The sequence below is a fragment of the Salmo salar genome, chromosome 29 (genome assembly GCF_965601325.2).
Source record: "Salmo salar chromosome 29, fSalSal1, whole genome shotgun sequence".
Lineage (NCBI taxonomy): Eukaryota > Metazoa > Chordata > Actinopteri > Salmoniformes > Salmonidae > Salmo > Salmo salar.
Window position 1 is genome coordinate 36,030,907 of NC_138319.1, and position 24,767 is coordinate 36,055,673.

At 45.1% G+C, this 24,767-nt stretch overlaps 1 protein-coding gene across 5 annotated transcripts in view; it reads left to right on the forward strand.

Annotated features, from left to right (window-relative positions):
• Window positions 1–6,355: 6,355 nt before the first annotated feature.
• LOC106590653 (collagen alpha-1(XI) chain) overlaps window positions 6,356–24,767 on the forward strand; it is a 207,134-nt gene continuing 188,722 nt past the window's right edge. For 4 of the 5 annotated variants that reach the window (XM_045710693.2, XM_045710695.2, XM_045710694.2 and 1 more), the window contains exons 1-3: window positions 6,356–6,748; window positions 18,702–18,866; window positions 22,472–22,685. In XM_045710693.2, the coding sequence (XP_045566649.2) occupies window positions 6,634–6,748; window positions 18,702–18,866; window positions 22,472–22,685 (494 nt within the window). In that variant the 5' untranslated portion in view covers window positions 6,356–6,633. The remainder of the gene's footprint in view (window positions 6,749–18,701; window positions 18,867–22,471; window positions 22,686–24,767) is intronic. The other variant, XM_014181790.3, reaches the window with a different exon arrangement.

The window sequence follows — 24,767 nt, forward strand, 5'->3', positions numbered from 1 at the left end:
GGGTTTAGAGCTTGAGGTAGTCACCTCATACAAGTACTTGGGAGTATGGCTAGACGGTGTACTGTCCTTCTCTCAGCACATATCAAAGCTGCAGGCTAAAGTTAAATCTAGACTTGGCTTCCTCTATCGTAATCGCTCCTCTTTCACCCTAGCTGCCAAACTAACCCTGATTCAGGTGACCATCCTACCCATGCTAGATTACGGAGGTGTAATTTATAGATCGGTAGGTAAGGGTGCTCTCGAGCGGCTAGATGTTCTTTACCATTCGGCCATCAGATTTTCCACCAATGCTCCTTATAGGACACATCACTGCACTCTATACTCCTCTGTAAACTGGTCATCTCTATATACCCGTCACAAGACCCACTGGTTGATGCTTATTTATAAAACCCTCTTAGGCCTCACTCCTCCCTATCTGAGATATCTACTGCAGCCCTCATCCTCCACATACAACACCCATTCTGCCAGTCACATTCTGTTAAAGGTCCCCAATGCACACACATCCCTGGGTCACTCATCTTTTCAGTTCGCTGCAGCTAGGGACTGGAACGAGCTGCGACAAACACTCAAACTGGACAGTTTTATCTCAATTCCTTCATTGAAAGACTCAATCATGGACACTCTTACAGACAGTTGTGGCTGCTTTGTGTGATGTATTGTTGTCTCCACCTTCTTGACATTTGTGCTGTTGTCTGTGCCCAGTGACGTTTGTATCATGTTTTGTGCTGCTACCATGTTGTGTTGCTACTATGTTGTTGTCATGTTGTGTTGCTACCATGATGTGTTGTCATGTGTTGCTGCCTTGCTATGTTGTTGTCTTAAGTTTCTCTTTATGTAGTGTTGCGTTGTCTCTCTTGTTGTGATGTGTGTTTTGTCCTATATTTATTTTGTATTTTATTTAATCCCAGGCCCCCGTCCCTGCAGGAGGGGTTTTGCCTTTTGGTAGGCCGTCATTGTAAATAAGAATTTGTTCTTATTAACTGAATTGCCTAGTTAAATAAAGGTTAAATACATAAAAATAAATAATAAAAAAACATTAATAAAATCAATGTGGCTAAAGGCTATAATGTACAAACATGCATCTATCCCTCTGTTTTCCTAGTTCAGTTAAAAAAATAGTATGCAGATGGGTGTAATAATTGTGTATATTTACTCATTTAAAGTTAGCAGCACTCCCTTCTCTGACTCAAATCCTAGACTATTGCATGTTATACGCCTGTATGCGTTTTCTCAAAATGAATGTAGGCATTATCCAAATGCTCAATCAGATGAGCAGCATGGTAGACCACAGTGAAACTACAAGGAAGGAACTCAGTGACATTGATGGAATCATTTAACCTTCTAGAAGAGTCGTAGAAGCATCAAAACACTTCTGATACCTGCCATTGAGTAAATTAAGACTGCTCTACTCTTTCTATAGGAATAGGTTTCAGCAAATAATCTTAAGTGAAATACAAGTAACAGACATCGTACCTGAACTGAATTCCTCAGCCCTGTATTTATTTATTTAACCTTTATTTAACTTGGCAAGTCGGTTAAGAACAAATTCTTATTTTCAATGACGTCCTTGGAACAGTGCCTTGTTCAGGGGCAAAATGAACGATTTTTTACCTTGACAGCTCGGGGATTCAATCTTGCAACCTTTCGGTTACTAGGCCAATGCTATAACCACTAGGATAACTGCCGCCCAAGTCTTGCTGTGTGGGTCTGATAGAGAAAGAGCCATTTATTCTCCCCGAGCCTCGGCCCAGCCGTGTGTGTTTAAACGCTGATGGACAGCGGTAGGTGGTTAGCTCAGGTGTGCCTGTGAAACGTCTGTCTCTTACAATACCACATCAGGTCTAGCTCACACACCTGTTGAATATAAACAGCCATTCTGGGCTCAATTAGCTTTTTAACGGAGGCTGTGCAACCATCGCTGTCTCCAACTGGCAGAATTCACAAACAAACTATTTCTACAGTTTTACATTAAATGTTTCTTTGTTTAAAGTGTGGCCGTTACTTAAAAAAAAATACAATTCAGTTTATATGTGCGGGAACATTTATTTTATTTAACCTATTTACAATGACGGCCTACACCAGCCAAACCCGGACAACGCTGGGCCAATTTTGTACCGCCCTGTAGGACTCTCAATCACAGCCGGTTGTGATACAGCCTGGATACAGACTTGTGTTTGTATAAATAATACTTTAGAGTAAACAAAGTCAAAAATGTGTTTAAGGGTGTTAGTCTACTGTATTTGTTTAAGGTTGTTAGTTTACTGTATTTGTTTAAGGGTGTTAGTTTGCTGCATTTGTTTAAGGTTGTTAGTTTACTGTATTTGTTTAAGGGTGTTAGTCTACTGTATTTGTTTAAGGGTGTTAGTTTACTGTATTTGTTTAAGGGTGTTAGTCTACTGTATTTGTTTAAGGGTGTTAGTCTACTGTATTTGTTTAAGGGTGTTAGTCTACTGTATATGTTTAAGGGTGTTAGTCTACTGTATTTGTTTAAGGGTGTTAGTCTACTGCATTTTTTTAGGGTGTACAAATGTCATCACAACTGAGCATATTTTGTGTTTGGGGAACCGGTCTCTTGTAATGTACCCACACTGTTCCCTCATCCTAAGTAAATGTTCTGGAAACCTTAAATAACACAAAGGCTGTTCTGTCAACATTCTTGCAACATCAAAGGGATGTTTTGTGTACCCTGATACAAACATCTGAATGTCAGCACGACAATTTTTGTTTTTGTGAAGATCTCTCTTACCATGTCCACACAATGTTTCCACAATCCAATTAAACATTCTGGGAACCTTTAAACAACAGACAAAATGTGTTATGTGAATGTTATTGTAACATCAGGTGAATGTTTTTTTGCACCCTAAAAGAAACATTGTAGAATTATCCGCACAACTGGCCATTTTTTGTGTTTTGGGAAAATATCTTTTGTCATGTCCCCACAATGTTCCCACCAGACTGTTCCCACAACCAAATGAAACATTCTGGGAACCTTTAAATAACAGATTAAATGTGTTCTAGGAATGTTGCAACATCAGGCAAATGTTTTGTACAAACAATTGCCTAACAAATGTTCAAGGAACTTTCAAAGAACCATTTTTGGTTTGCTGGGTAGGGTTATGTTTTTTTTTCTCTTCTGATTTTCTCAAACTGACAGATGGATGGACAGAAAGTGACACTAATTATAGCATCATTACACTGTCTTGTTGTGTTATAAATTTGCTGTCAGTTTGCATGCTAAATCATATGGCAGAAATGATTAACCTTGATCAAGTTTTTTTGTGTGTTTTTAATATAGAGGACGCATCTTTTTTTTTTTCAAGCAGCAGTGCTTAAGAGCTTAGTGTCTGCACTGAAATACAACCATCTCAACAACAACAAAAAGCCACCATTAAAACTTCACACTACAGGAATTATGTAAAATCTATGTTTATTTTCATTTCATTCAAAAGCTGTGTTGGTCTATAAACATGCCCTAACAGTAGAGCCAGTGTTTGACTTGGGCAGGAGCTTACCGGACCTGAGTACCCGGCACCTCAAATGGTCAACTGCTTAAGCTCCTGTTACTCTTATATAATATTACCGTAGCTCAAAAGTATTGTGGAGGTTCTGCTGTTAAATATAAACAGTACCGGCTTGTAAAATGAGTACCGGCAGCTATTTCAGTCCAAGTCATGACAACAATGGCAGCCATCTTGATAGATACCAACATAACCCCACAAAATGATACACGGAAAAACATTACAATTTATACAGTACATATACAGTTTACCATATAGCCTATTATTATCATGATATTAGTCCTGGTCTAGAGGTCCATAGGGAGATAAACAGATCCACTACCACATGTTGGTGTGACGGCGGCAGTAGGTCCGTAGTCACAACAGCCACTTTTTAACCCTAGCTGATCTGTGTAAACGCCACGTTCAACTGCCTGTTTAAAAGCTGCTTTCCTCCATGTTTCATTCATAATATTCAGCCACAACTAACAGCATTCAATATCTGACCAACTGGCTCATGAACACCAACTCAGAGAGCTTTGCTGATAATCTCCAGTCAAACTGGATTTAAAAACAAATATGTCATATAAATCTAATATGGCAAATACCCAAATAATATCTAAATTCCACAAACCTTTACACAATGTATCAGAATATTTTCCTATGTTTCATGTTTTTCCATAATTCTAATGAGACAACCAACACAGATAAATCTCCTATTTATGTGTTGATGATTTGGTTCTTCTATAAACCAAAGGTAATACGATTGATAGCCTGCTATTATTCAATACACCAAACCATCACTTGTTTTAATTCTCTAACTGACTACGTTCCAAATGGCACCCTATTGCCTACAAAGGAGTGCACTACTTTTGACCAGGACCCATATAGCTCTGGTTAAAAGTAGTGCACTAAATAGGGAACAAGGTGCCATTTGGGATGCAATCCATTGTCTCAGGCCTGTGGTCTCTGAACCGTGGAGAAGCATGATGTTCTGGGCAGCGCTCCCTGTACTGGCAGGACACCAATCCATCACAAGAATATTACCTACATTTGGTCTGTCAGTGGAGGGACCCGACAATCTATCATCATTTTGTAAAGTTAGTGTGGAATCAGATGTGAAAATGATTGTTATCGATCAATAACGGCTAAGCTCCTGGCATTGACAAATTAGATGGAAGGCTACTGAGGATGGTAGCTGGCTCTATAGCCACTCATATATGTCATATATTTAATCTGAGCCTAGCGGAAGGTGTTCGTTCTCAGGCCTGGAGGGAAGCCAAAGTCATTCTGCCAACCAAGAGTGGTAAAGCTGCCTTTACTGGTTCTAACAGCAAACCTATCAGCTTGCTACCAGCTCTTAGCAAACTTTTGGAAAAAATTGTGTGTTGACCAAATACAATACTATTTCTCTTTCAGCATGCTTATAGAGAAGGGCACTCAACATGTACTGCACTGACACAAATGACTGATGATTGGTTGAAAGACATTGATAATAATAAGATTGTGGGAGCTGTTCTGGAACTCACTTCCATATTATAATTGTATTTAACTTTTATTTAAACAGGGAGTCAAATTGAGATTAAAAATATATTTTACACGAGAGTCCTGTAGATATTACAATAAAAACAGAATGTTAAAACAACATACACATTGTATAAAACAATATAATTCAGCATACAATAAACAAAAATAAACATATTTTATAGAAATCATCAGATTCAACTACATAGAGGTCCTCAATCAATAGTGTAAACTGCCTGAGGGACACCAGCACATCTAACTGCAGTGAACAGCTAACCTGTTTTGTTTTAAAAAACAGATAAAGCAACACCTCACGGCACAACGCCTCTCCTCTATTTGACCTAGATGTCTTGTGTGTATGTATTGATATGTAGGCTATGTGTGCCGTTTTCTTTTTAAATGTATATAGTTCTGTTCTTGTCTATTAATGTTCTGTATTATGTTATGATTCATGTTCTGTGTGGACCCCAGGAAGAGTAGCTGTGGATTTCAAAACAGCTGATGGGGATCTTAATACAATTCAGAAAATAGCATTTGTCTCAGGATCAGCCCAAAGACTGTGTCCATGTCCCAAATAGCACCCTATTCCCTATGGGCCCTGGTCAAAAGGAGTGCACTATATAGGGAATAGGGTGGTATTTAGGGTCCCCGGTCAAAAGTAGTGCACTATATAGGGAATAGTGTGGTATGTAGTATAGGGAATAGGGGTGCCATTTGGGATCAATAGTATGTATCTCAGGATAGACAAGACAAGCATGTTGACAGATGCCTTACCGTTGCCTTACCGTTACCTGACCTGTCCGTGATAGAGTGTGCCTGGTTGCAATAGAAGTTATGGAGCCAAAAGAGGATAGACACTATTGACCAGACAAGACCTGAAAAGTAGTATTCTGTCAAATCTGTTTTATGATGCAATAAAGTATGTTTTATGTTTGCTGTAATTAACTAATTGTGCATCCTATATGAACACAAGTAACACAACCTGCAGTATGTCACTGGAGCAGAGGAGAAGACTATATTGTGGGGTAGGACAGACAAGTCCACAAGACACTGTTCAACAGTGGGAATTATGCTCACATGACACATTTTGTCTCTCACCCTAATGTCATTCCGTTCATTCCCAGGACATTTCCAGGAAGTACAGGACACTTTTTTTCTTCTTTAAAAAAAATTATAATAATTGTACGTGCACGCGCTCAGGATAGACTTAATTCGCAGGAGCTTTGTAAAACTGATGGGTGGATCCCAAGGATAATTTCTAGCCCCGTGATTTGCTAATCAGGGTCTCTCTCCCCCCCCCCCCATGTCATTTCACTGTAACCGTGGGTCTGGTTTGCGGTGCTTGCCCATCCCTCCTGTCGGTGTAGCTCTTAGGGTAACGAGTGCTCTCTGTGCCTGCTGATTAAAACCCAAATACATTCAGTCAGAAGGCTGGGTACTGGAAAGGAAGACCGTATAAGGGGGGGGCCTGGAGTGGCTGAGAAAAGAGGATAAACACCCCTCACTTATGGCTGTTTAGTGCAATTATCCATAACACAGGGTTTGTGGAAGGGACTTCATTTAAAATCACTTGAATTCGCCCAAGTTGTGTTCACTTTTGTGGACGCAGACCATGGAGATGCAAAAGCGGTCCACAAGGTGGAAAACGAAAAGGTGGATTATGGATTCCACTGTAACCACATTCATCACTTTAACCCTGGTTCTGCAGGCTACCCATGTCAGAGCAGGTAAGAACAATTGTTAGGATCCAAAAAACGTTGTGTAAAAGTTGTAGTGAGTAGACTAGGGACTACCAGCCACCCAATGCAGAAACCTTATTGGGGACTCTGCTCTTAAAACATGATGGAGATACGAGGAGAGGTCAGGGAACACAACAGGGTCTGCTTTTGGTAAATGTCTGTAATTCATTTGGTATTTTCAATTAGCAACGTAACTACATGTGAGAAGAAGGATAGGAAAGAGACGGTCCTTAATTGATTCGGTCAAGAGGTATGTGGATCCAATTAGATTTTAGTCATTTAGCAGACGCTCTTATCCAGAGCGACTTACAGTAGTGAATGCATACATTTCATACATTTCTTTCTCCGTACTGGTCCCCCGTGGGAATCGAACCCACACACCTAGCGTTGCAAACACCATGCTCTACCAACTGAGCCACACGGGACAATTACCTAAAGTCGAGGTACAAATGTACCTCACAAAGTAAAGTGAATCACGTATTTTATTGAACATTTACATTCAAAGATATGAACCCAAATATGCGCTGAACACTATTGATATTAGTCCCAAATAGATGTAGGTATCACTGTCATGTGTTTCAAAGGGTTATGACGATGTTGGTTACATGTATTTTGATACATTATAGCTAATATACCATCCACTTATTTGCTCACGATGTTTATTTGGTGCGCTTGCTTTTCTTTCCGCTTGCTTAGTTTAGATATGAAGGAGGGGTAAAACACATTTTCAATAGCACCCTATTTAGAGACAGCGTTTCGAAATTTATGGTGAACAAAAGTTCTTAATTTGAACCTCTGGTCCGTTAGGTGTGTGTGGACATGGTTCCACCAGGTCAACATGGTGGAATTCCGCACGGTTTGAGATTGCAGCCTCACCGTTTGCTAAAGAGGAGAGGTGTCTGCCAGTTTTTATTCATGTCTCCGGGGCACAGGACATTTCCGGACCCGACTCACGAGCACATCATGAAATTGCGTTGAATGCCGACAATGGTGCGCTCATCGATTGATCAGTGATGCACGATCTTTGGGGAGTTGTGCAGTGTGGCAGACCATTCAGACTGATCCACTGTGAAAGGGTATGTCATATGGGTATGATTAATTAGGTGATTGTTTAACTAGACTTTAATAGCTTTTTTGGCCTGGCACCGCACATTTCCCCGTATTATTTCTGGCCATGGATGGTGGAGGGCGGCCCAATGGACGGGCGCGCACTGCAGCTGTCTCGAGGGCCGTGACGTTCTGATAGATCTGACTGGTCAAGCAGCACATCACTGATTTGCCAAAAGGATCACCCTTTCTCCACACTGCCCTAGTCCGCACCGAAGCCCAACGAGAGACTGGAGGGCTTTGTGCAACACCTAACTTTCCTTCCTGAATTTTGCACTTGCATGTTTGGGTTGGGGTGACAAGGCCGCGTTGTCTGAGCACTGAGCGGTGCGCGTTCCCTCCACCGTGGGAATGTTACCAGTCTAAGTGCTGGTCATTTATTGGTTGATGCTTCGCACTTCCGTATTATTTTATAGGCCTGCAGACCAGGCCAGGCCTACTCTCATAACGGGAGATGAGCTAGTCAATGAGTTCAGGTCTTCAGGATTACAGACCCCTTATAGTTTTGAGAATACATGCGTCCTTCTTTTATCAATACACTCATTACTACAGGATGATATTGTTTGATATTTCAAGAGTGAATTTATCAGACTGAATCTAAACCAGCGATGACGTTGGTTCTCATCAGTCTTCTTTATTCTAATCTTCTTACTTACGTTCTGATTGATTGTATTTCGATGAACTGTTGATGTATTATATTAATTCACGTATATGTGTTAACCCTTTCAGTCGTTCAATATTTACTAATGGCTTTATACACTGCCCAGAACAGTACAAGGCCTACACAGACCTCTTCATTGTTCAAATTTATATAAATGTCTAGTCACTTTCATTCATTTTCATATCAATGAGCCTATATACACTTTGTGTTTTCTGAGTTTCTCTGCAGCTGTTTATGGATCATTTAAGCTGTTTTCTGCAGGGTGCCCTCTGAGCTAACAGTGTACAGACACGTTTTCACTGCCCCTGGTTCATGTGCTCCTTTTCTGGTGCATTCCTGCCCTCACAAACCCTCACAAACCCACTCTACTCTACCCTCTCTCTCGCTCACTGAATGGCAATGAAACATGGACAACCAGGTCTGAAAGGGATGTGGTCTTCAGTTCTGTTTGGTCGGTGTAGGTTTGTTCAAGCCCTGTCTCATCAGTGACTAAGTAGATTTACATTGGCCTGTTGGGAATATTTCTGGGTAATGTCATCATGACCACTCTCCCTTTCGTCCATGAGGGTGCTTTTGATTTAACATTACATGTTGTTTGGACTGTATAACGATGCCTTGTAATTAAGCAATATATTTAAGCAATAAGGCACAAGGGAGTCGGGTATATGGCCAATATAGCACGGCTAAGTGCTGCTCTTACGCAGGACACAATGCGGACTGCCTGGATACAGCCCTTAGCCGAGGTATATTGGCCATATACCACAAACCCTCGAGGTGCTTTATTGCTATTATGAACTAGCAATAAGGAGTAAAAATACATGTTTTGTCATACCGTGGTATACGGTCTGATATACCACGGCTTTCAGCCAATCAGCATTCAGAGCTTGAACTACCCAGTTTATAATTAGACTTACATTTCTGGTGTCGTTTTAAAGTAGAAGGCCGCAATGTGGTATTCACTTTTGATATTTTATGCAGTGGATTTTAAAGAGTTAAAGAGAACAGACAAAACACACACTTTAAAAAAAGTGATCGTTCTCCTTAGTATGACACACCAGCAAAAATAGGTCTTGTTTGAGACTGGAACATGGAAGTCAAACAGGGGAGAGAGTAGGGGAAGAGTGAGAGAGGGGTAGAGGTAGAGTGAGAGAAGAGAGATGGAGAGACATTTCTGGATGAATACATTATTTGAGTCTCAGGGAGCAGCAGGTGAAAAGGTCATCTCCCTGAAGCAGAATGTATCCTTCCTCCATGGGTAACAATGTTGCTTCCGTCCCTCTCCTGGGTTTGAACCAGAGACCCTCTGAACCAGTGGAGGCTGGTTGGAGGAGCTGGAGAAGGATGGGCTCATTGTAATGGCTGGAATGGAATAAATGAACCTGAGTCAAACGTGGTTTCCATATCATGTTTGATGTGTTTGATACCGTTCCATTCATTCCATTACAGTCTTTACAATAAAGCTCCTCCCACCAACTTCCTCTGCTCTGAACACATCAACAACTGCCTCCCACGAAACACGCTGTTGTCGTGTCTATACATCTGCGTTAATATCCATCTGTGTGAACATGGCAAGTAACACATCAAAACCTGCAATTCATGTATATTTCATTCTAATCTAGCCCAGCCAGTAACCGCATCAGGGTAGGTCCCTGTATGTGGATACTATGAGTTGGCCCTTTAACCGCATCAGGGTAGGTCCCTGTATGTGGATACTATGAGTTGGCCCTTTAACCACATCAGGGTAGGTCCCTGTATGTGGATACTATGAGTTGGCCCTTTAACCGCATCAGGGTAGGTCCCTGTGTGGATACTATGAGTTGGCCCTTTAACCGCATCAGGGTAGGTCCCTGTATGTGGATACTATGAGTTGGCCCTTTAACCGCATCAGGGTAGGTCCCTGTATGTGGATACTATGAGTTGGCCCTTTAACCGCATCAGGGTAGGTCCCTGTATGTGGATACAGTACTATGAGTTGGCCCTTTAATAGCATCAGGGTAGGCCCCTGTATGGATACTATGAGTTGGCCCTTTAACCACATCAGGGTAGGTCCCTGTATGTGGATACTATGAGTTGGCCCTTTAACCGCATCAGGGTAGGCCCCTGTATGGATACTATGAGTTGGCCCTTTAATAGCATCAGGGTAGGCCCCTGTATGGATACTATGAGTTGGCCCTTTAACCGCATCAGGGTAGGCCCCTGTATGTGGATACTATGAGTTGGCCCTTTAATAGCATCAGGGTAGGTCCCTGTATGGATACTATGAGTTGGCCCTTTAATAGCATCAGGGTAGGTCCCTGTATGTGGATACTATGAGTTGGCCCTTTAATAGCATCAGGGTAGGTCCCTGTATGGATACTATGAGTTGGCCCTTTAACAGCAATCCCTGTATGTGGATTCTTGGCCCTTTTCCCCTTCGGGTTATGTAGGGCCCCTTTCCTTCCCGTGCCACCTAGGGACTTGGACTGGGATATATGTGTCCCTTATTTGCGCAGCAGCCAGGAGTAAACTCACACCAGGAGTAAACTCACACCAGGAGTAAACTCACACCAGCTGTAAACTCAAACCAGGAGTAAACTCACACCAGGTCATCAGATAGGAGGTTTTAGAAGACTGCACACACTCATTTGGTGTTTAAATGGATTTGGGTGTATTTCATTTTTTGGAGCATGTGGGTGAGAGGGTTGCCCACTGGCCAAATCACCACCTATCTGGAATATATGAGGCCTAGAGACAGAGAGAGAGAAAGAGAGAGAGACAGAGAGAGAGAGAGAAAGAGAGAGAGAAAGACAGACAGAGAGAGAGAGAGAGCGAGAGAGAGACAGAGAGAGAGAGATGCTCTGTTAGAAGAGAAACTCACTCACAAAGAGTTTTTCAGTTCACTTAGAAGAGCCCAGTGATTACCTGGGTACGTTTCACATTATACAATATGGCCAAGTGGTCTTGGAGATATCTTAATCAGCCTCTCTCTCACCCTGTAACGTTACTGATGAGCAACGTTCCCTCAAAGCTGAGCACACTCCAAGGCTGATCGACAAACATTTCTGTTAAAAAAACTATGATAATACCTTGTGTTCCTATTTTTTTTACATTTGTCCAGGGCTGATCTGTCATTCAGTCTACCGTAGCAGCTAATGTGTGGTGTTCAATGTTGGCCTACATTCCATGAGACTTAAAAAAAAAACACATGCAAGGCTGGACATTAACCTGTTTATCCACTTCTCCGTCGGACAAGGAGGTGCCTGAAAATGTTGTTGTGTTGTTTGATGCAAGAAACCACTGTACAAAATAAAATGCCAATGCATTGTCGTTCGGGCTATCTTTTTTTAATTGTATAAATTTTTTGAGGTAAGCTATATGATCATACCGGTAACAGATCCGTTGTTTTATTACTTGTGAAGCACAGATGAGCGAGCATACATTTAAATCATTTGCTTTTTATTTTTAGTTTTGTGGGCTGATGGCGCCTGCATCTGACAGTCAGTCTCAGCGGAGAGAGAGAGCAGCAAACTGAGGGTCAGTCTCAGCGGAGAGAGAGAGCAGCAGACTGAGGGTCAGTCTCAGCGGAGAGAGAGAGCAGTAGACTGAGTGTCCGTCTCAGCGGAGAGAGAGAGCAGCAGACTGAGGGTCAGTCTCAGCGGAGAGAGAGAGCAGTAGACTGAGTGTCCGTCTCAGCGGAGAGAGAGAGCAGCAAACTGAGGGTCAGTCTCAGCGGAGAGAGAGAGCAGCAGACTGAGGGTCAGTCTCAGCGGAGAGAGAGAGCAGTAGACTGAGTGTCCGTCTCAGCGGAGAGAGAGAGCAGCAGACTGAGGGTCAGTCTCAGCGGAGAGAGAGAGCAGTAGACTGAGTGTCCGTCTCAGCGGAGAGAGAGAGCAGCAAACTGAGGGTCAGTCTCAGCGGAGAGAGAGAGCAGCAGACAGGGTCAGTCTCAGCGGAGAGAGAGAGCAGTAGACTGAGTGTCCGTCTCAGCGGAGAGAGAGAGCAGCAGACTGAGGGTCAGTCTCAGCGGAGAGAGAGAGCAGCAGACTGAGGGTCAGTCTCAGCGGAGAGAGAGAGCAGCAGACTGAGGGTCAGTCTCAGCGGAGAGAGAGAGCAGTAGACTGAGTGTCCGTCTCAGCGGAGAGAGAGAGCAGCAGACTGAGGGTCAGTCTCAGCGGAGAGAGAGAGCAGCAGACTGAGGGTCAGTCTCAGCGGAGAGAGAGAGCAGCAGACTGAGGGTCCGTCTCAGCGGAGAGAGAGAGCAGCAGACTGAGGGTCAGTCTCAGCGGAGAGAGAGAGCAGCAGACTGAGGGTCCATCTCAGCGGAGAGAGAGAGCAGCAGACTGAGGGTCCGTCTCAGCGGAGAGAGAGAGCAGCAGACTGAGGGTCCGTCTCAGCGGAGAGAGAGAGCAGCAGACTGAGGATCAGTCTCAGCGGAGAGAGAGCAGCAGACTGAGGGTCCGTCTCAGCGGAGAGAGAGAGCAGCAGACTGAGGATCAGTCTCAGCGGAGAGAAAGCAGCAGACTGAGGGTGAGTCTCAGCGGAGAGAGAGAGCAGCAGACTGAGGGTCCGTCTCAGCGGAGAGAGAGAGCAGCAGACTGAGGGTCAGTCTCAGCGGAGGGAGAGAGCAGCAGACTGAGGGTCAGTCTCAGCAGAGGGAGAAAGCAGCAGACTGAGGGTCAGTCTCAGCGGAGAGAGAGAGCAGCAGACTGAGGGTCAGTCTCAGCGGAGAGAGAGAGCAGCAGACTGAGGGTCCGTCTCAGCGGAGAGAGAGAGCAGCAGACTGAGGGTCAGTCTCAGCAGAGAGAGAGCAGCAGACTGAGGGTCCGTCTCAGCAGAGGGAGAGAGCAGCAGACTGAGGGTCAGTCTCAGCGGAGAGAGAGAGCAGCAGACTGAGGGTCAGTCTCAGCGGAGAGAGAGAGCAGCAGACTGAGGGTCCGTCTCAGCGGAGAGAGAGAGCAGCAGACTGAGGGTCAGTCTCAGCAGAGAGAGAGCAGTAGACTGAGGGTCCGTCTCTCAACGTCCCTCCACTCTCCCTTTCCTCCACTGACACTGACCAAAAAGGGACACCGTCTTCCAGATGATGGCGGAACTCGAGTCACACCGCAATATTTCTGCATCATGCACCAATTGATGTTGTTACTCCTATGAACAGAGAAAGTGAAATATTCCTCGATATTAGACAACAACTCAAGCCTATAGATACACTTTCCTACTCATTCATTACTGCTGCAGTGCTTGTTGTAGCGCTGAGTGGAAATAGGAAGAACGGGCATTTTATGGCTTATAAAAGTGTTAAATTCAAAGTGTTGACAGCACTGAGTAAGAACTTAAACATGAACTCACTCGTAAAAACAGCAGCTCTTTACTGTATTCGTTGACAGTCTCTCTCTAGTCGTGGTTTTAAACGTTTAGAAATCTCACCGAATCAACTTTACTGTATCATTCTTTTACACCTGCTACATTACTGCAGACACGGTCATCTGAGCCATCCGATTGGCCAGTGGTAGGCCTATAGTGCACTTGATTTGTTCTCTGTGCCCGCCGGGAAGGCAGAGTTGTACCTTCAGACACATGAAATGGTTCAAATTTGCAACAGTTCGCCTACCCGGTGTGCAGAGCAGCTGAATTGGGTACACCTACCACCAAGGCTTTATCATTGGGGTTTTTACAGAAATGTTAGCCGATCGACTAGGAATGTCTTGGAGATCGGTCGCGATCGACTGGTCGACCAGTTGGTGACCACTGCTCTTTAAAGTTGAGTGAAGTTCAATATCGTGCTTCTCTCTGTGGGATAATATTTCTGTGCGGTAGTCTCGTGACTACTAGCTTAGAGGGAACATTAGCTATTGAACCGTAGTAAATATGTTAAAGCATGTCATGCGTTTGGTTTGAGGTGAAACCAAATCATTATGGACTCTGTTGGTTTAGGCTCAGTAGTCATGTATATGTATAGCCTAGTTAATACTGAAGACATCCTTTTATACAATGGAAATAGCTTCATGTTGAAACAGGGACAGGCTTCCCAACATGCAGCATTGAGAAGAATGAAGCAGGAAGTTAGTTTGCTGTAACTACTGGAGTGTCTGCTTGCCTAAGTGTGTCGAGAGGGAAATATACATGTTTTATAACATCTTGTATAAAGTAGCTAAAGAAACTTGTGAATGATCTGACAGTCTCTGTGCCAAACCAAACAGTGGTTTTAGACCAAACCCACAGGAAGGCCTATTTGAGGCTTTTAGACAGCCCAATCAAAATCAAATCTAATTTTGTTGGTCACATACACATGTTTAGCAGATGTTATTGGGGGTGTAGCGAAATGCTTGTGTTCCTAGCTCCAACTGTGCAGTAATATCTAACAATTCACAAAAATATACACAAATCTAAAAGTAAAAGAATGGAATTAAGAAATATATAAATATTAGGACGAGCAATGTCAGAGTCCGGGCGTATCAATATTTATGGTTACTACATGATTCCATATGTGTTATTTCATAGTTTTGATGTCTTCACTATTATTCTACAATGTAGATAACAGTAAAAATAAAGAAAAACACTTGAATTAGTAGTTGTGTCCAATTTTTTGACTGGTACTGTACGTATGTGATGTATAGATATTATGGACAGTATGTGGATGGAATATTTAGTTTAGAATACATAGGATATAATAGTATAGGGCTGGTTCTGCACCGTGTAAAGACAGAGTATGGTACTAGCCCCGTAACAATCCACTAGTATATGACTTGTAAAGACAGAGTACGGTATTAGCCCCTTAACAATCCACTAGTATATGGCTTGTAAAGACAGAGTATGGCACTAGCCCCTTAACAATCCACTAGTATATGGCTTGTAAAGACAGAGTATGGTACTAGCCCCGTAACAATCCACTAGTATATGGCTTGTAAAGACAGAGTATGGTACTAGCCCCTTAACAATCCACTAGTATATGGCTTGTAAAGACAGAGTATGGTACTAGCCCCTTAACAATCCACTAGTATATGGCTTGTAAAGACAGAGTATGGTACTAGCCCCTTAACAATCCACTAGTATATGGCATGTAAAGACAGAGTATGGTATTAGCCCCTTAACAATCCACTAGTATATGGCTTGTAAAGACAGAGTATGGTACTAGCCCCTTAACAATCCACTAGTATATGGCTTGTAAAGACAGAGTATGGTATTAGCCCCTTAACAATCCACTAGTATATGGCTTGTAAAGACAGAGTATGGTTCTAGCCCCTTAACAATCCACTAGTATATGGCTTGTAAAGACAGAGTACGGTATTAGCCCCTTAACAATCCACTAGTATATGGCTTGTAAAGACAGAGTATGGCACTAGCCCCTTAACAATCCACTAGTATATGGCTTGTAAAGACAGAGTATGGTACTAGCCCCGTAACAATCCACTAGTATATGGCTTGTAAAGACAGAGTATGGTACTAGCCCCTTAACAATCCACTAGTATATGGCTTGTAAAGACAGAGTATGGTATTAGCCCCTTAACAATCCACTAGTATATGGCTTGTAAAGACAGAGTATGGTACTAGCCCCTTAACAATCCACTAGTATATGGCTTGTAAAGACAGAGTATGGTATTAGCCCCTTAACAATCCACTAGTATACGGCTTGTAAAGACAGAGTATGGCACTAGCCCCGTAACAATCCACTAGTATATGGCTTGTAAAGACAGAGTATGGTACTAGCCCCTTAACAATCCACTAGTATATGGTTTGTAAAGACAGAGTATGGTATTAGCCCCTTAACAATCCACTAGTATATGGCTTGTAAAGACATATTATGGTTCTAGCCCCTTAACAATCCACTAGTATATGGCTTGTAAAGACAGAGTATGGTTCTAGCCCCGTAACAATCCACTAGTATATGGCTTGTAAAGACAGAGTATGGCACTAGCCCCTTAACAATCCACTAGTATATGGCTTGTAAAGACAGAGTATGGTTCTAGCCCCTTAACAATCCACTAGTATATGGCTTGTAAAGACAGAGTATGGCACTAGCCCCTTAACAATCCACTAGTATATGGCTTGTAAAGACAGAGTATGGTTCTAGCCCCTTAACAATCCACTAGTATATGGCTTGTAAAGACAGAGTATGGCACTAGCCCCTTAACAATCCACTAGTATATGGCTTGTAAAGACAGAGTATTGTATTAGCCCCTTAACAATCCACTAGTATATGGCTTGTAAAGACAGAGTATGGCACTAGCCCCTTAACAATCCACTAGTATATGGCTTGTAAAGACAGAGTATGGTATTAGCCCCTTAACAATCCACTAATATATGGCTTGTAAAGACAGAGTATGGTTCTACTGCATTCGTTGCTATACTAAGTCTCAAGTTTGAACTCTTGGGAGTAGTCCTCTACCTCCCTGTCTCACAGCCCTATCATACAGCTGTTGTTAACATTGAGAAGGCGTTTCGATAAGAGTATGGTCCCCACCCCAGCTTTCCCATGAGTCTGTCTCACTGGGGTGTCGGATCAAACACTGGCTCCTTTATGTAAAGAGCAACAGATAGTAGAAGGGAATGGGAAATGCCGAGTGCAGGCTCTGACTGTGACCCTTATCAAAGTAAACCTATATCCACAGTACTGTGTTGTAAGATCGGCCAGTTTATTATGCTACTAGTAGTCATTCTGCTGATAGACGTACTTCCTGTCACATGGTATAGTACAGTGTTAGATGGGCCTGCTGATCACACAGAGGTGTCTCAGTGAGCTGGTTCCTGTTTCTGGGAGGAGGAAGATGGTGGCTCCTGTTTCTGGGAGGAGGAGGAGGATGGTGGCTCCTGTTTCTGGGAGGATGAGGATGGTGGCTCCTGTTTCTGGAAGGAGGAGGATGGTGGCTCCTGTTTCTGGGAGGAGGAGGATGGTGGCTCCTGTTTCTGGGAGGAGGAGGAGGATGGTGGCTCCTGTTTCTGAGAGGATGAGGATGGTGGCTCCTGTTTCTGGGAGGAGGAGGAGAATGGTGGCTCCTGTTTCTGGGAGGAGGAGGATGGTGGCTCCTGTTTCTGGGAGGAGGAGGAGGATGGTGGCTCCTGTTTCTGGGAGGAGGAGGAAGATGGTGGCTCCTGTTTCTGGGAGGAGGAGGATGGTGGCTCCTGTTTCTGGGAGGAGGAGGAGGATGGTGGCTCCTGTTTCTGGGAGGAGGAGGAGGATGGTGGCTCCTGTTTCTGGGAGGATGAGGATGGTGGCTCCTGTTTCTGGGAGGAGGAGGAGGATGGTGGCTCCTGTTTCTGGGAGGAGGAGGATGGTGGCTCCTGTTTCTGGGAGGAGGAGGAGAATGGTGGCTCCTGTTTCTGGGAGGATGAGGATGTTGGCTCCTGTTTCTGGGAGGAGGAGGATGGTGGCTCCTGTTTCTGGGAGGAGGAGGATGGTGGCTCCTGTTTCTGGGAGGAGGAGGATGGTGGCTCCTGTTTCTGGGAGGAGGAGGAGGATGGTGGCTCCTGTTTCTGGGAGGAGGAGGATGGTGGCTCCTGTTTCTGGGAGGAGGAGGATGGTGGAGGGTTAAGGGGTGGGGGATATGTAGCCAGGAGAGACAGGGGGATATGTAGCCAGGAGAGACAGGGGGATATGTAGCCAAGGGAGACAGGGGGATATGTAGCCAGGGGAGACAGGGGGATATGTAACTAGGGGAGACAGGGGGATATGTAGCCAGGGGTGATAGGGGGATATGTAGCCAGGGGAGACAGGGGGATATGTAGCCAGGGGAGACAGGGGGATATGTAGCCAGGGGAGACAGGGGGATATGTAGCCAGGGGAGACAGGGGGATATGTAGCCAGGGGAGACAGGGGGATATGTAGCCAAGGGAGATAGGGGGATATGTAGCCAGTGGAGCAAGGGGGCCAATGCATCTGTCTATGTTCAATTATTTGAAGTCTTTCCTCATTAGGTTATCACCAGAATGGAAGTATTCAGTAGACAGATATGATTTCTCATTAAAAGAGCAAGATATTCGGTAACACTTTATAGATGGTTTACTGGATTAAAGTGTGTTTTCTTTTGAAGGCTATAAATCCATGTTCATGAATCAAACAGTGGTTCGTTATGATGTGACATACATTTTGTGTAGATTGCAATAGATTATGGTTGCTTGATATTCTAACTGTTGAAACAAAGATTCAGGTGCTTTGTGAAGTTCTTGTCAGATTATAAATCGTGTTCTCTCTCTCTCCAACAGCTGAACCAGTGGATGTGCTGAAAGTATTAGACTTTCACAATTCCCCCGAAGGAGTTAGGAAAACATCAGGATTTTGCACAAACCGAAGAGCATCTAAGCCGGACACAGCCTACAGAGTTGGAAAGCAAGCCCAGATCAGTGCCCCCACCAAGCAGCTTTTCCCAGGTAAGACAAACCCTGTCCTTCCATCCCTCTGTTCCCCTCCATCCTCTCTCTGTCTTACCCCAAATCCTGGCTGTGCAGCGCAGAAGGGAGCGGTGTTTAAAAGTGTCTTTTGTTAGTCCTGCCAAGGCTTTTGACAGGAGATACCATCCCTGATCTGATTATGTTGCAGTGCTGTATTCCTTCCTCACCAACCCCAGAGAGAGAGAATCTGGCTGAGAGAACTAGCTAGTCTACCACCAACCCTAGAGAGAGAGAATCTGGCTGAGAGAACTAGCTAGTCTACCACCAACCCCCAGAGAGAGAGAATCTGGCTGAGAGAACTAGCTAGTCTACCACCAACCCCCAGAGAGAGAGAATCTGGCTGAGAGATCTAGCTAGTCTACCACCAACCCCCAGAGAGAGAGAATCTGTCTGAGAGAACTAGCTAGTCTACCACCAACCCCCAGAGAGAGAGAATCTGGCTGAGAGAACTAGCTAGTCTACCACCAACCCCCAGAGAGAGAGGATCTGGCTGAGAGAACTAGCTAGTCTAACACCAACACCCAGAGAGAGAGAGAATCTGGCTGAGAGAACTAGCTAGTCTACCACCAAACCCCAGAGAGAGAGGATCTGGCTGAGAGAACTAGCTAGTTTAACACCAACCCCCAGAGAGAGAGAATCTGGCTGAGAGAACTAGCTAGTCTACCACCAACCCCCAGAGAGAGATGATCTGGCTGAGAGAACTAGCTAGTCTACCACCAACCCCCAAAGAGAGAGAATCTGGCTGAGAGAACTAGCTAGTTTAACACCAACCCCAGAGAGAGAACCTGGCTGAGAGATCTAGCTAGTCTACCACCAACTCCCAGAGAGATAATCTGGCTGAGAGAACTAGCTAGTCTACCACCAACCCCCAGAGAGAGAGAGAATCTGGCTGAGAGAACTAGCTAGTCTACCACCAACCCCCAGAGAGAGAGGATCTAGCTGAGAGATCTAGCTAGTCTACCACCAACACCCAGAGAGAGAGAATCTGGCTGAGAGAACTAGCTAGTCTACCACCAACCCCCAGAGAGAGAGAGAATCTGGCTGAGAGAACTAGCTAGTCTACCACCAACCCCCAGAGAGAGTATCTGGCTGAGAGAACTAGCTAGTCTACCACCAACCCCCAGAGAGAGAGAATCTGGCTGAGAGATCTAGCTAGTCTACCACCAACCCCCAGAGAGAGTATCTGGCTGAGAGAACTAGCTAGTCTACCACCAACCCCCAGAGAGAGAGAATCTGGCTGAGAGATCTAGCTAGTCTACCACCAACCCTAGAGAGAGAGAATCTGGCTGAGAGAACTAGCTAGTTTAACACCAACCCCCAGAGAGAGAGAATCTGGCTGAGAGAACTAGCTAGTCTACCACCAACCCCCAGAGAGAGAGAGAATCTGACTGAGAGAACTAGCTAGTCTACCACCAAACCCCAGAGAGAGAGAATCTGGCTGAGAGAACTAGCTAGTCTACCACCAACCCCCAGAGAGAGAGGATCTGGCTGAGAGAACTAGCTAGTCTAACACCAACCCCCAGAGAGAGATAATCTGGCTGAGAGAGATAGCTAGTCTACCACCAACACCCAGAGAGAGAGAGAATCTGGCTGAGAGAACTAGCTAGTCTACCACCAAACCCCAGAGAGAGAGGATCTGGCTGAGAGAACTAGCTAGTTTAACACCAACCCCCAGAGAGAGAGAGAATCTGGCTGAGAGAACTAGCTAGTCTACCACCAACCCCCAGAGAGAGAGAATCTGGCTGAGAGATCTAGCTAGTCTACCACCAACTCCCAGAGAGAGAATCTGGCTGAGAGAACTAGCTAGTTTAACACCAACCCCCAGGGAGAGAGAGAATCTGGCTGAGAGAACTAGCTAGTCTACCACCAACCCCCAGAGAGAGAGAATCTGGCTGAGAGATCTAGCTAGTCTACCACCAACCCCCAGAGAGAGAGAGAATCTGGCTGAGAGAACTAGCTAGTCTAACACCAACCCCCAGAGAGAGATGATCTGGCTGAGAGAACTAGCTAGTCTACCACCAACCCCCAGAGAGAGAGAATCTGGCTGAGAGATCTAGCTAGTCTACCACCAACTCCCAGAGAGAGAATCTGGCTGAGAGAACTAGCTAGTCTACCACCAACCCCCAGAGAGAGAGAGAATCTGGCTGAGAGAACTAGCTAGTCTACCACCAACCCCCAGAGAGAGAGAATCTGGCTGAGAGATCTAGCTAGTCTACCACCAACCCCCAGAGAGAGAGAGAATCTGGCTGAGAGAACTAGCTAGTCTACCACCAACCCCCAGAGAGAGTATCTGGCTGAGAGAACTAGCTAGTCTACCACCAACCCCCAGAGAGAGAGAATCTGGCTGAGAGAACTAGCTAGTCTACCACCAACCCTAGAGAGAGAGGATCTGGCTGAGAGAACTAGCTAGTCTAACACCAACACCCAGAGAGAGAGAGAATCTGGCTGAGAGGGAAGGCTTGATTGGAATGAAAAAAATGAACTCAATGGCCTTAATGTAGAAATAATAAACTGTAATTATGAGTCTGGATTATGCGCCAGAGTTGTTTCAGGTGTTTTATGTGATACAGTAAATACTGATTTATTTAATTTGGGTGTTAAAGCCCAAGTATGACTTATTCATAGATCTGTTTCGTTGGACTAACTCATGTCCTAATGTCCTCTTAACGTTTTGTAGGATATTTTTTATAAATTGTATTCCTCTTTGGCGCAACTTTTCAAATCGCTAATGGAGAATTGTTTGTGTTTTAATAAACTCAGGAAAAGAGTCAATAAATCTGTTTTAATGTTCAGACATTGGTTGCCCTCCAATTTGGCTCTTCTGAAAGGAAAATGGTACTCTAAATACGTGAGATTTTACACGTTCAATATCTTTGCCCTAAAATACATATCGTTGTCATCAAGCCTGGAAATGTATGTACATGGATAAAGTAGTATACGATTAGCTCAGGTCCCGTGTGGTTTAGTTGGTAGAGTGTGACGCTTGGGTTTGATTCCTGCTGGAATGAATAACTGATTAGCTTAGGTCTATCTGGATGCTTGAGAGACTGTAAACCTGGGGTAGTTGGAGAACAAATTAGACTTAAACACAATGTGTGTCTATAGGAAACTGTATATGATTGTGTAAATGTAAAGGGTAACTGAATTGAAATGTCCTCACCTGTGATTTCTGTTTTTGTTACTCAATAATACATATCTTATGATTGAATCAGTTGCATCTTATGATTGAATCAGTTGCATCTTATGATTGAATCAGTCACATCTTATGATTGAATCAGTCGCATCTTATGATTGAATCAGTCGCATCTTATGATTGAATCAGTCACATCTTATGATTGAATCAGTCGCATTTTATGATTGAATCAGTTGCATCTTATGATTGTATGATTGAATCAGTTGCATCTTATGATTGAATCAGTTGCATCTTATGATTGAATCAGTTGCATCTTATGATTGAATCAGTTGCATCTTATGATTGAATCAGTTCCCTGTATTTCTAACCTGATCTAACATGTGTTCTGTGCATTGTGTTGGGGGGTGTTACTGTATCTGTGTTATTCTAACCCAACCTGTGTGTTCTGTAGGAGGTGAGTTCCCTGAAGACTTCTCCATCCTGACCACCCTCAGGCCCAAGGCCGGCCTCCAGTCCTTCCTGCTGTCTGTTTACAGTGACCAGGGTGTGCAGCAGCTGGGAGTGGAGGTGGGACGCTCACCCGTCTTCCTGTATGAGGACCAGAGAGGCAAGCCCGCCCCTGAGGGCTACCCTCTGTTCCGCTCTCTCAACCTGGCCGACGGAAAGTAAGTCAAGACTGACCTACCACTACTGCTGCTGGTTGGTCTCACAGAGAACAGGGAGAGAGACGGAGGGAGGGAGACCATCGCTGAGCACAGAGAACAGGGAGAGAGACGGAGGAAGGGAGACCATCGCTGCTCACAGAGAACAGGGAGAGTGACGGAGGGAGGGAGACCATCGCTGCTCACAGAGAACAGGGAGAGTGACGGAGGAAGGGAGACCATCGCTGAGCACAAAGAACAGGGAGAGTGACGGAGGAAGGGAGACCATCGCTGAGCACAGAGAACATGGAGAGGGAGGGAGGGAGGGAGACCATCGCTGAGCACAGAGAACATGGAGAGGGAGGGAGGGAGGGAGACCATCGCTGAGCACAGAGAACATGGAGAGGGAGGGAGGGGGGAGGGAGACCATCGCTGAGCACAGAGAACATGGAGAGGGAGGGAGGGAGGGAGACCATCGCTGAGCACAGAGAACATGGAGAGGGAGGGAGGGAGGGAGACCATCGCTGAGCACAGAGAACATGGAGAGGGAGGGAGTTAGCTTTATTAATATGGTGCGGTTCAGACAAAAGTTGGATTCTGACGTTTATTTGATAGCGAGGGACACATTTCACTTTACATCTGGTAAGTAGAGTTCCTAGAGGTTATACATATGCTTTTCTTGACAGGAAATGCTTTTTAGTGAAACCGGCTATATTGTGGTAGTGTTATTTTCCGTCGCCAACCACCAGAATGATGCACAACTCAGGGAGTCCAGCCAATACACACACTCCTGAAGTTGTGTCCCAAAGCTAGGAGGGAGGAAGGTAGACAGGGAGACCATCGCTGCTCACAGAGACCAGAGAGAGGTAGAGAGGGAGACCAACGCAGCTTACAGAGACCAGAGAGAGGGAGAGAGGGAGACCATCGCTGCTCACAGAGAACAGAGAGGGAGAGAGGGAGACCATCGCTGCTTACAGAGACCAGAGAGATTGAGAGAGGGAGACCATCGCTGCTCACAGAGCCCAGAGAGGGAGAGAGGGAGACCATCGCTGCTTACAGGGACCAGAGAGAGGGAGAGAGGGTGACCATCACTGCTTACAGAGACCAGAGAGAGGGAGACCATCGCTGCTTACAGAGACCAGAGAGGGAGACCGTCGTTGCTCACAGAGACCAGAGAGAGGGAGACCATCGCTGCTAACAGAGACCAGAGAGAGGGAGACCATCGCTGCTAACAGAGACCAGGGAGAGGGAGACCATCGCTGCTAACAGAGACCAGAGAGAGGGAGACCATCGCTGCTAGCAGAGATCAGGGAGAGGGAGACCATCGCTGCTTACAGAGACCAAGGAGAGGTAGGGAGGGAGACCATCGCTGCTAACAGAGACTAGGGAGAGGGAGACCATCGCTGCTTACAGAGACCAGGGAAAGGGAGACCATCGCTGCTAACAGAGACCAGAGAGAGGGAGAGAGGGAGACCATCGCTACTTACAGAGACCAGAGAGGGAGACCGTCGTTGCTCACAGAGACCAGAGAGAGGGAGACCATCGCTGCTAACAGAGACCAGGGAGAGGGAGACCATCGCTGCTTACAGAGACCAGGGAGAGGGAGACCATCGCTGCTAACAGAGACTAGGGAGAGGGAGACCATCGCTGCTAACAGAGACCAGAGAGAGGGAGACCATCGCTGCTAGCAGAGATCAGGGAGAGGGAGACTATCGCTGCTTACAGAGACCAAGGAGAGGTAGGGAGGGAGACCATCGCTGCTTACAGAGACCAGGGAGAGGGAGACCATCGCTGCTAACAGAGACCAGGGAGAGGGAGACCATCGCTGCTAACAGAGACTAGGGAGAGGGAGACCATCGCTGCTAACAGAGACTAGGGAGAGGGAGACCATCGCTGCTTACAGAGACCAGGGAAAGGGAGACCATCGCTGCTAACAGAGACCAGGGAGAGGGAGACCATCGCTGCTAACAGAGACCAGGGAGAGGGAGACCATCGCTGCTTACAGAGAACAGGGAGAGGTAGGGAGGGATGTTGGGGAGGGAGGAAGGAGGAGGGCTGGTAAAATACTGAAAATAGAGCTTAGTTAAGTTCGTGTGTGTCTCTTCA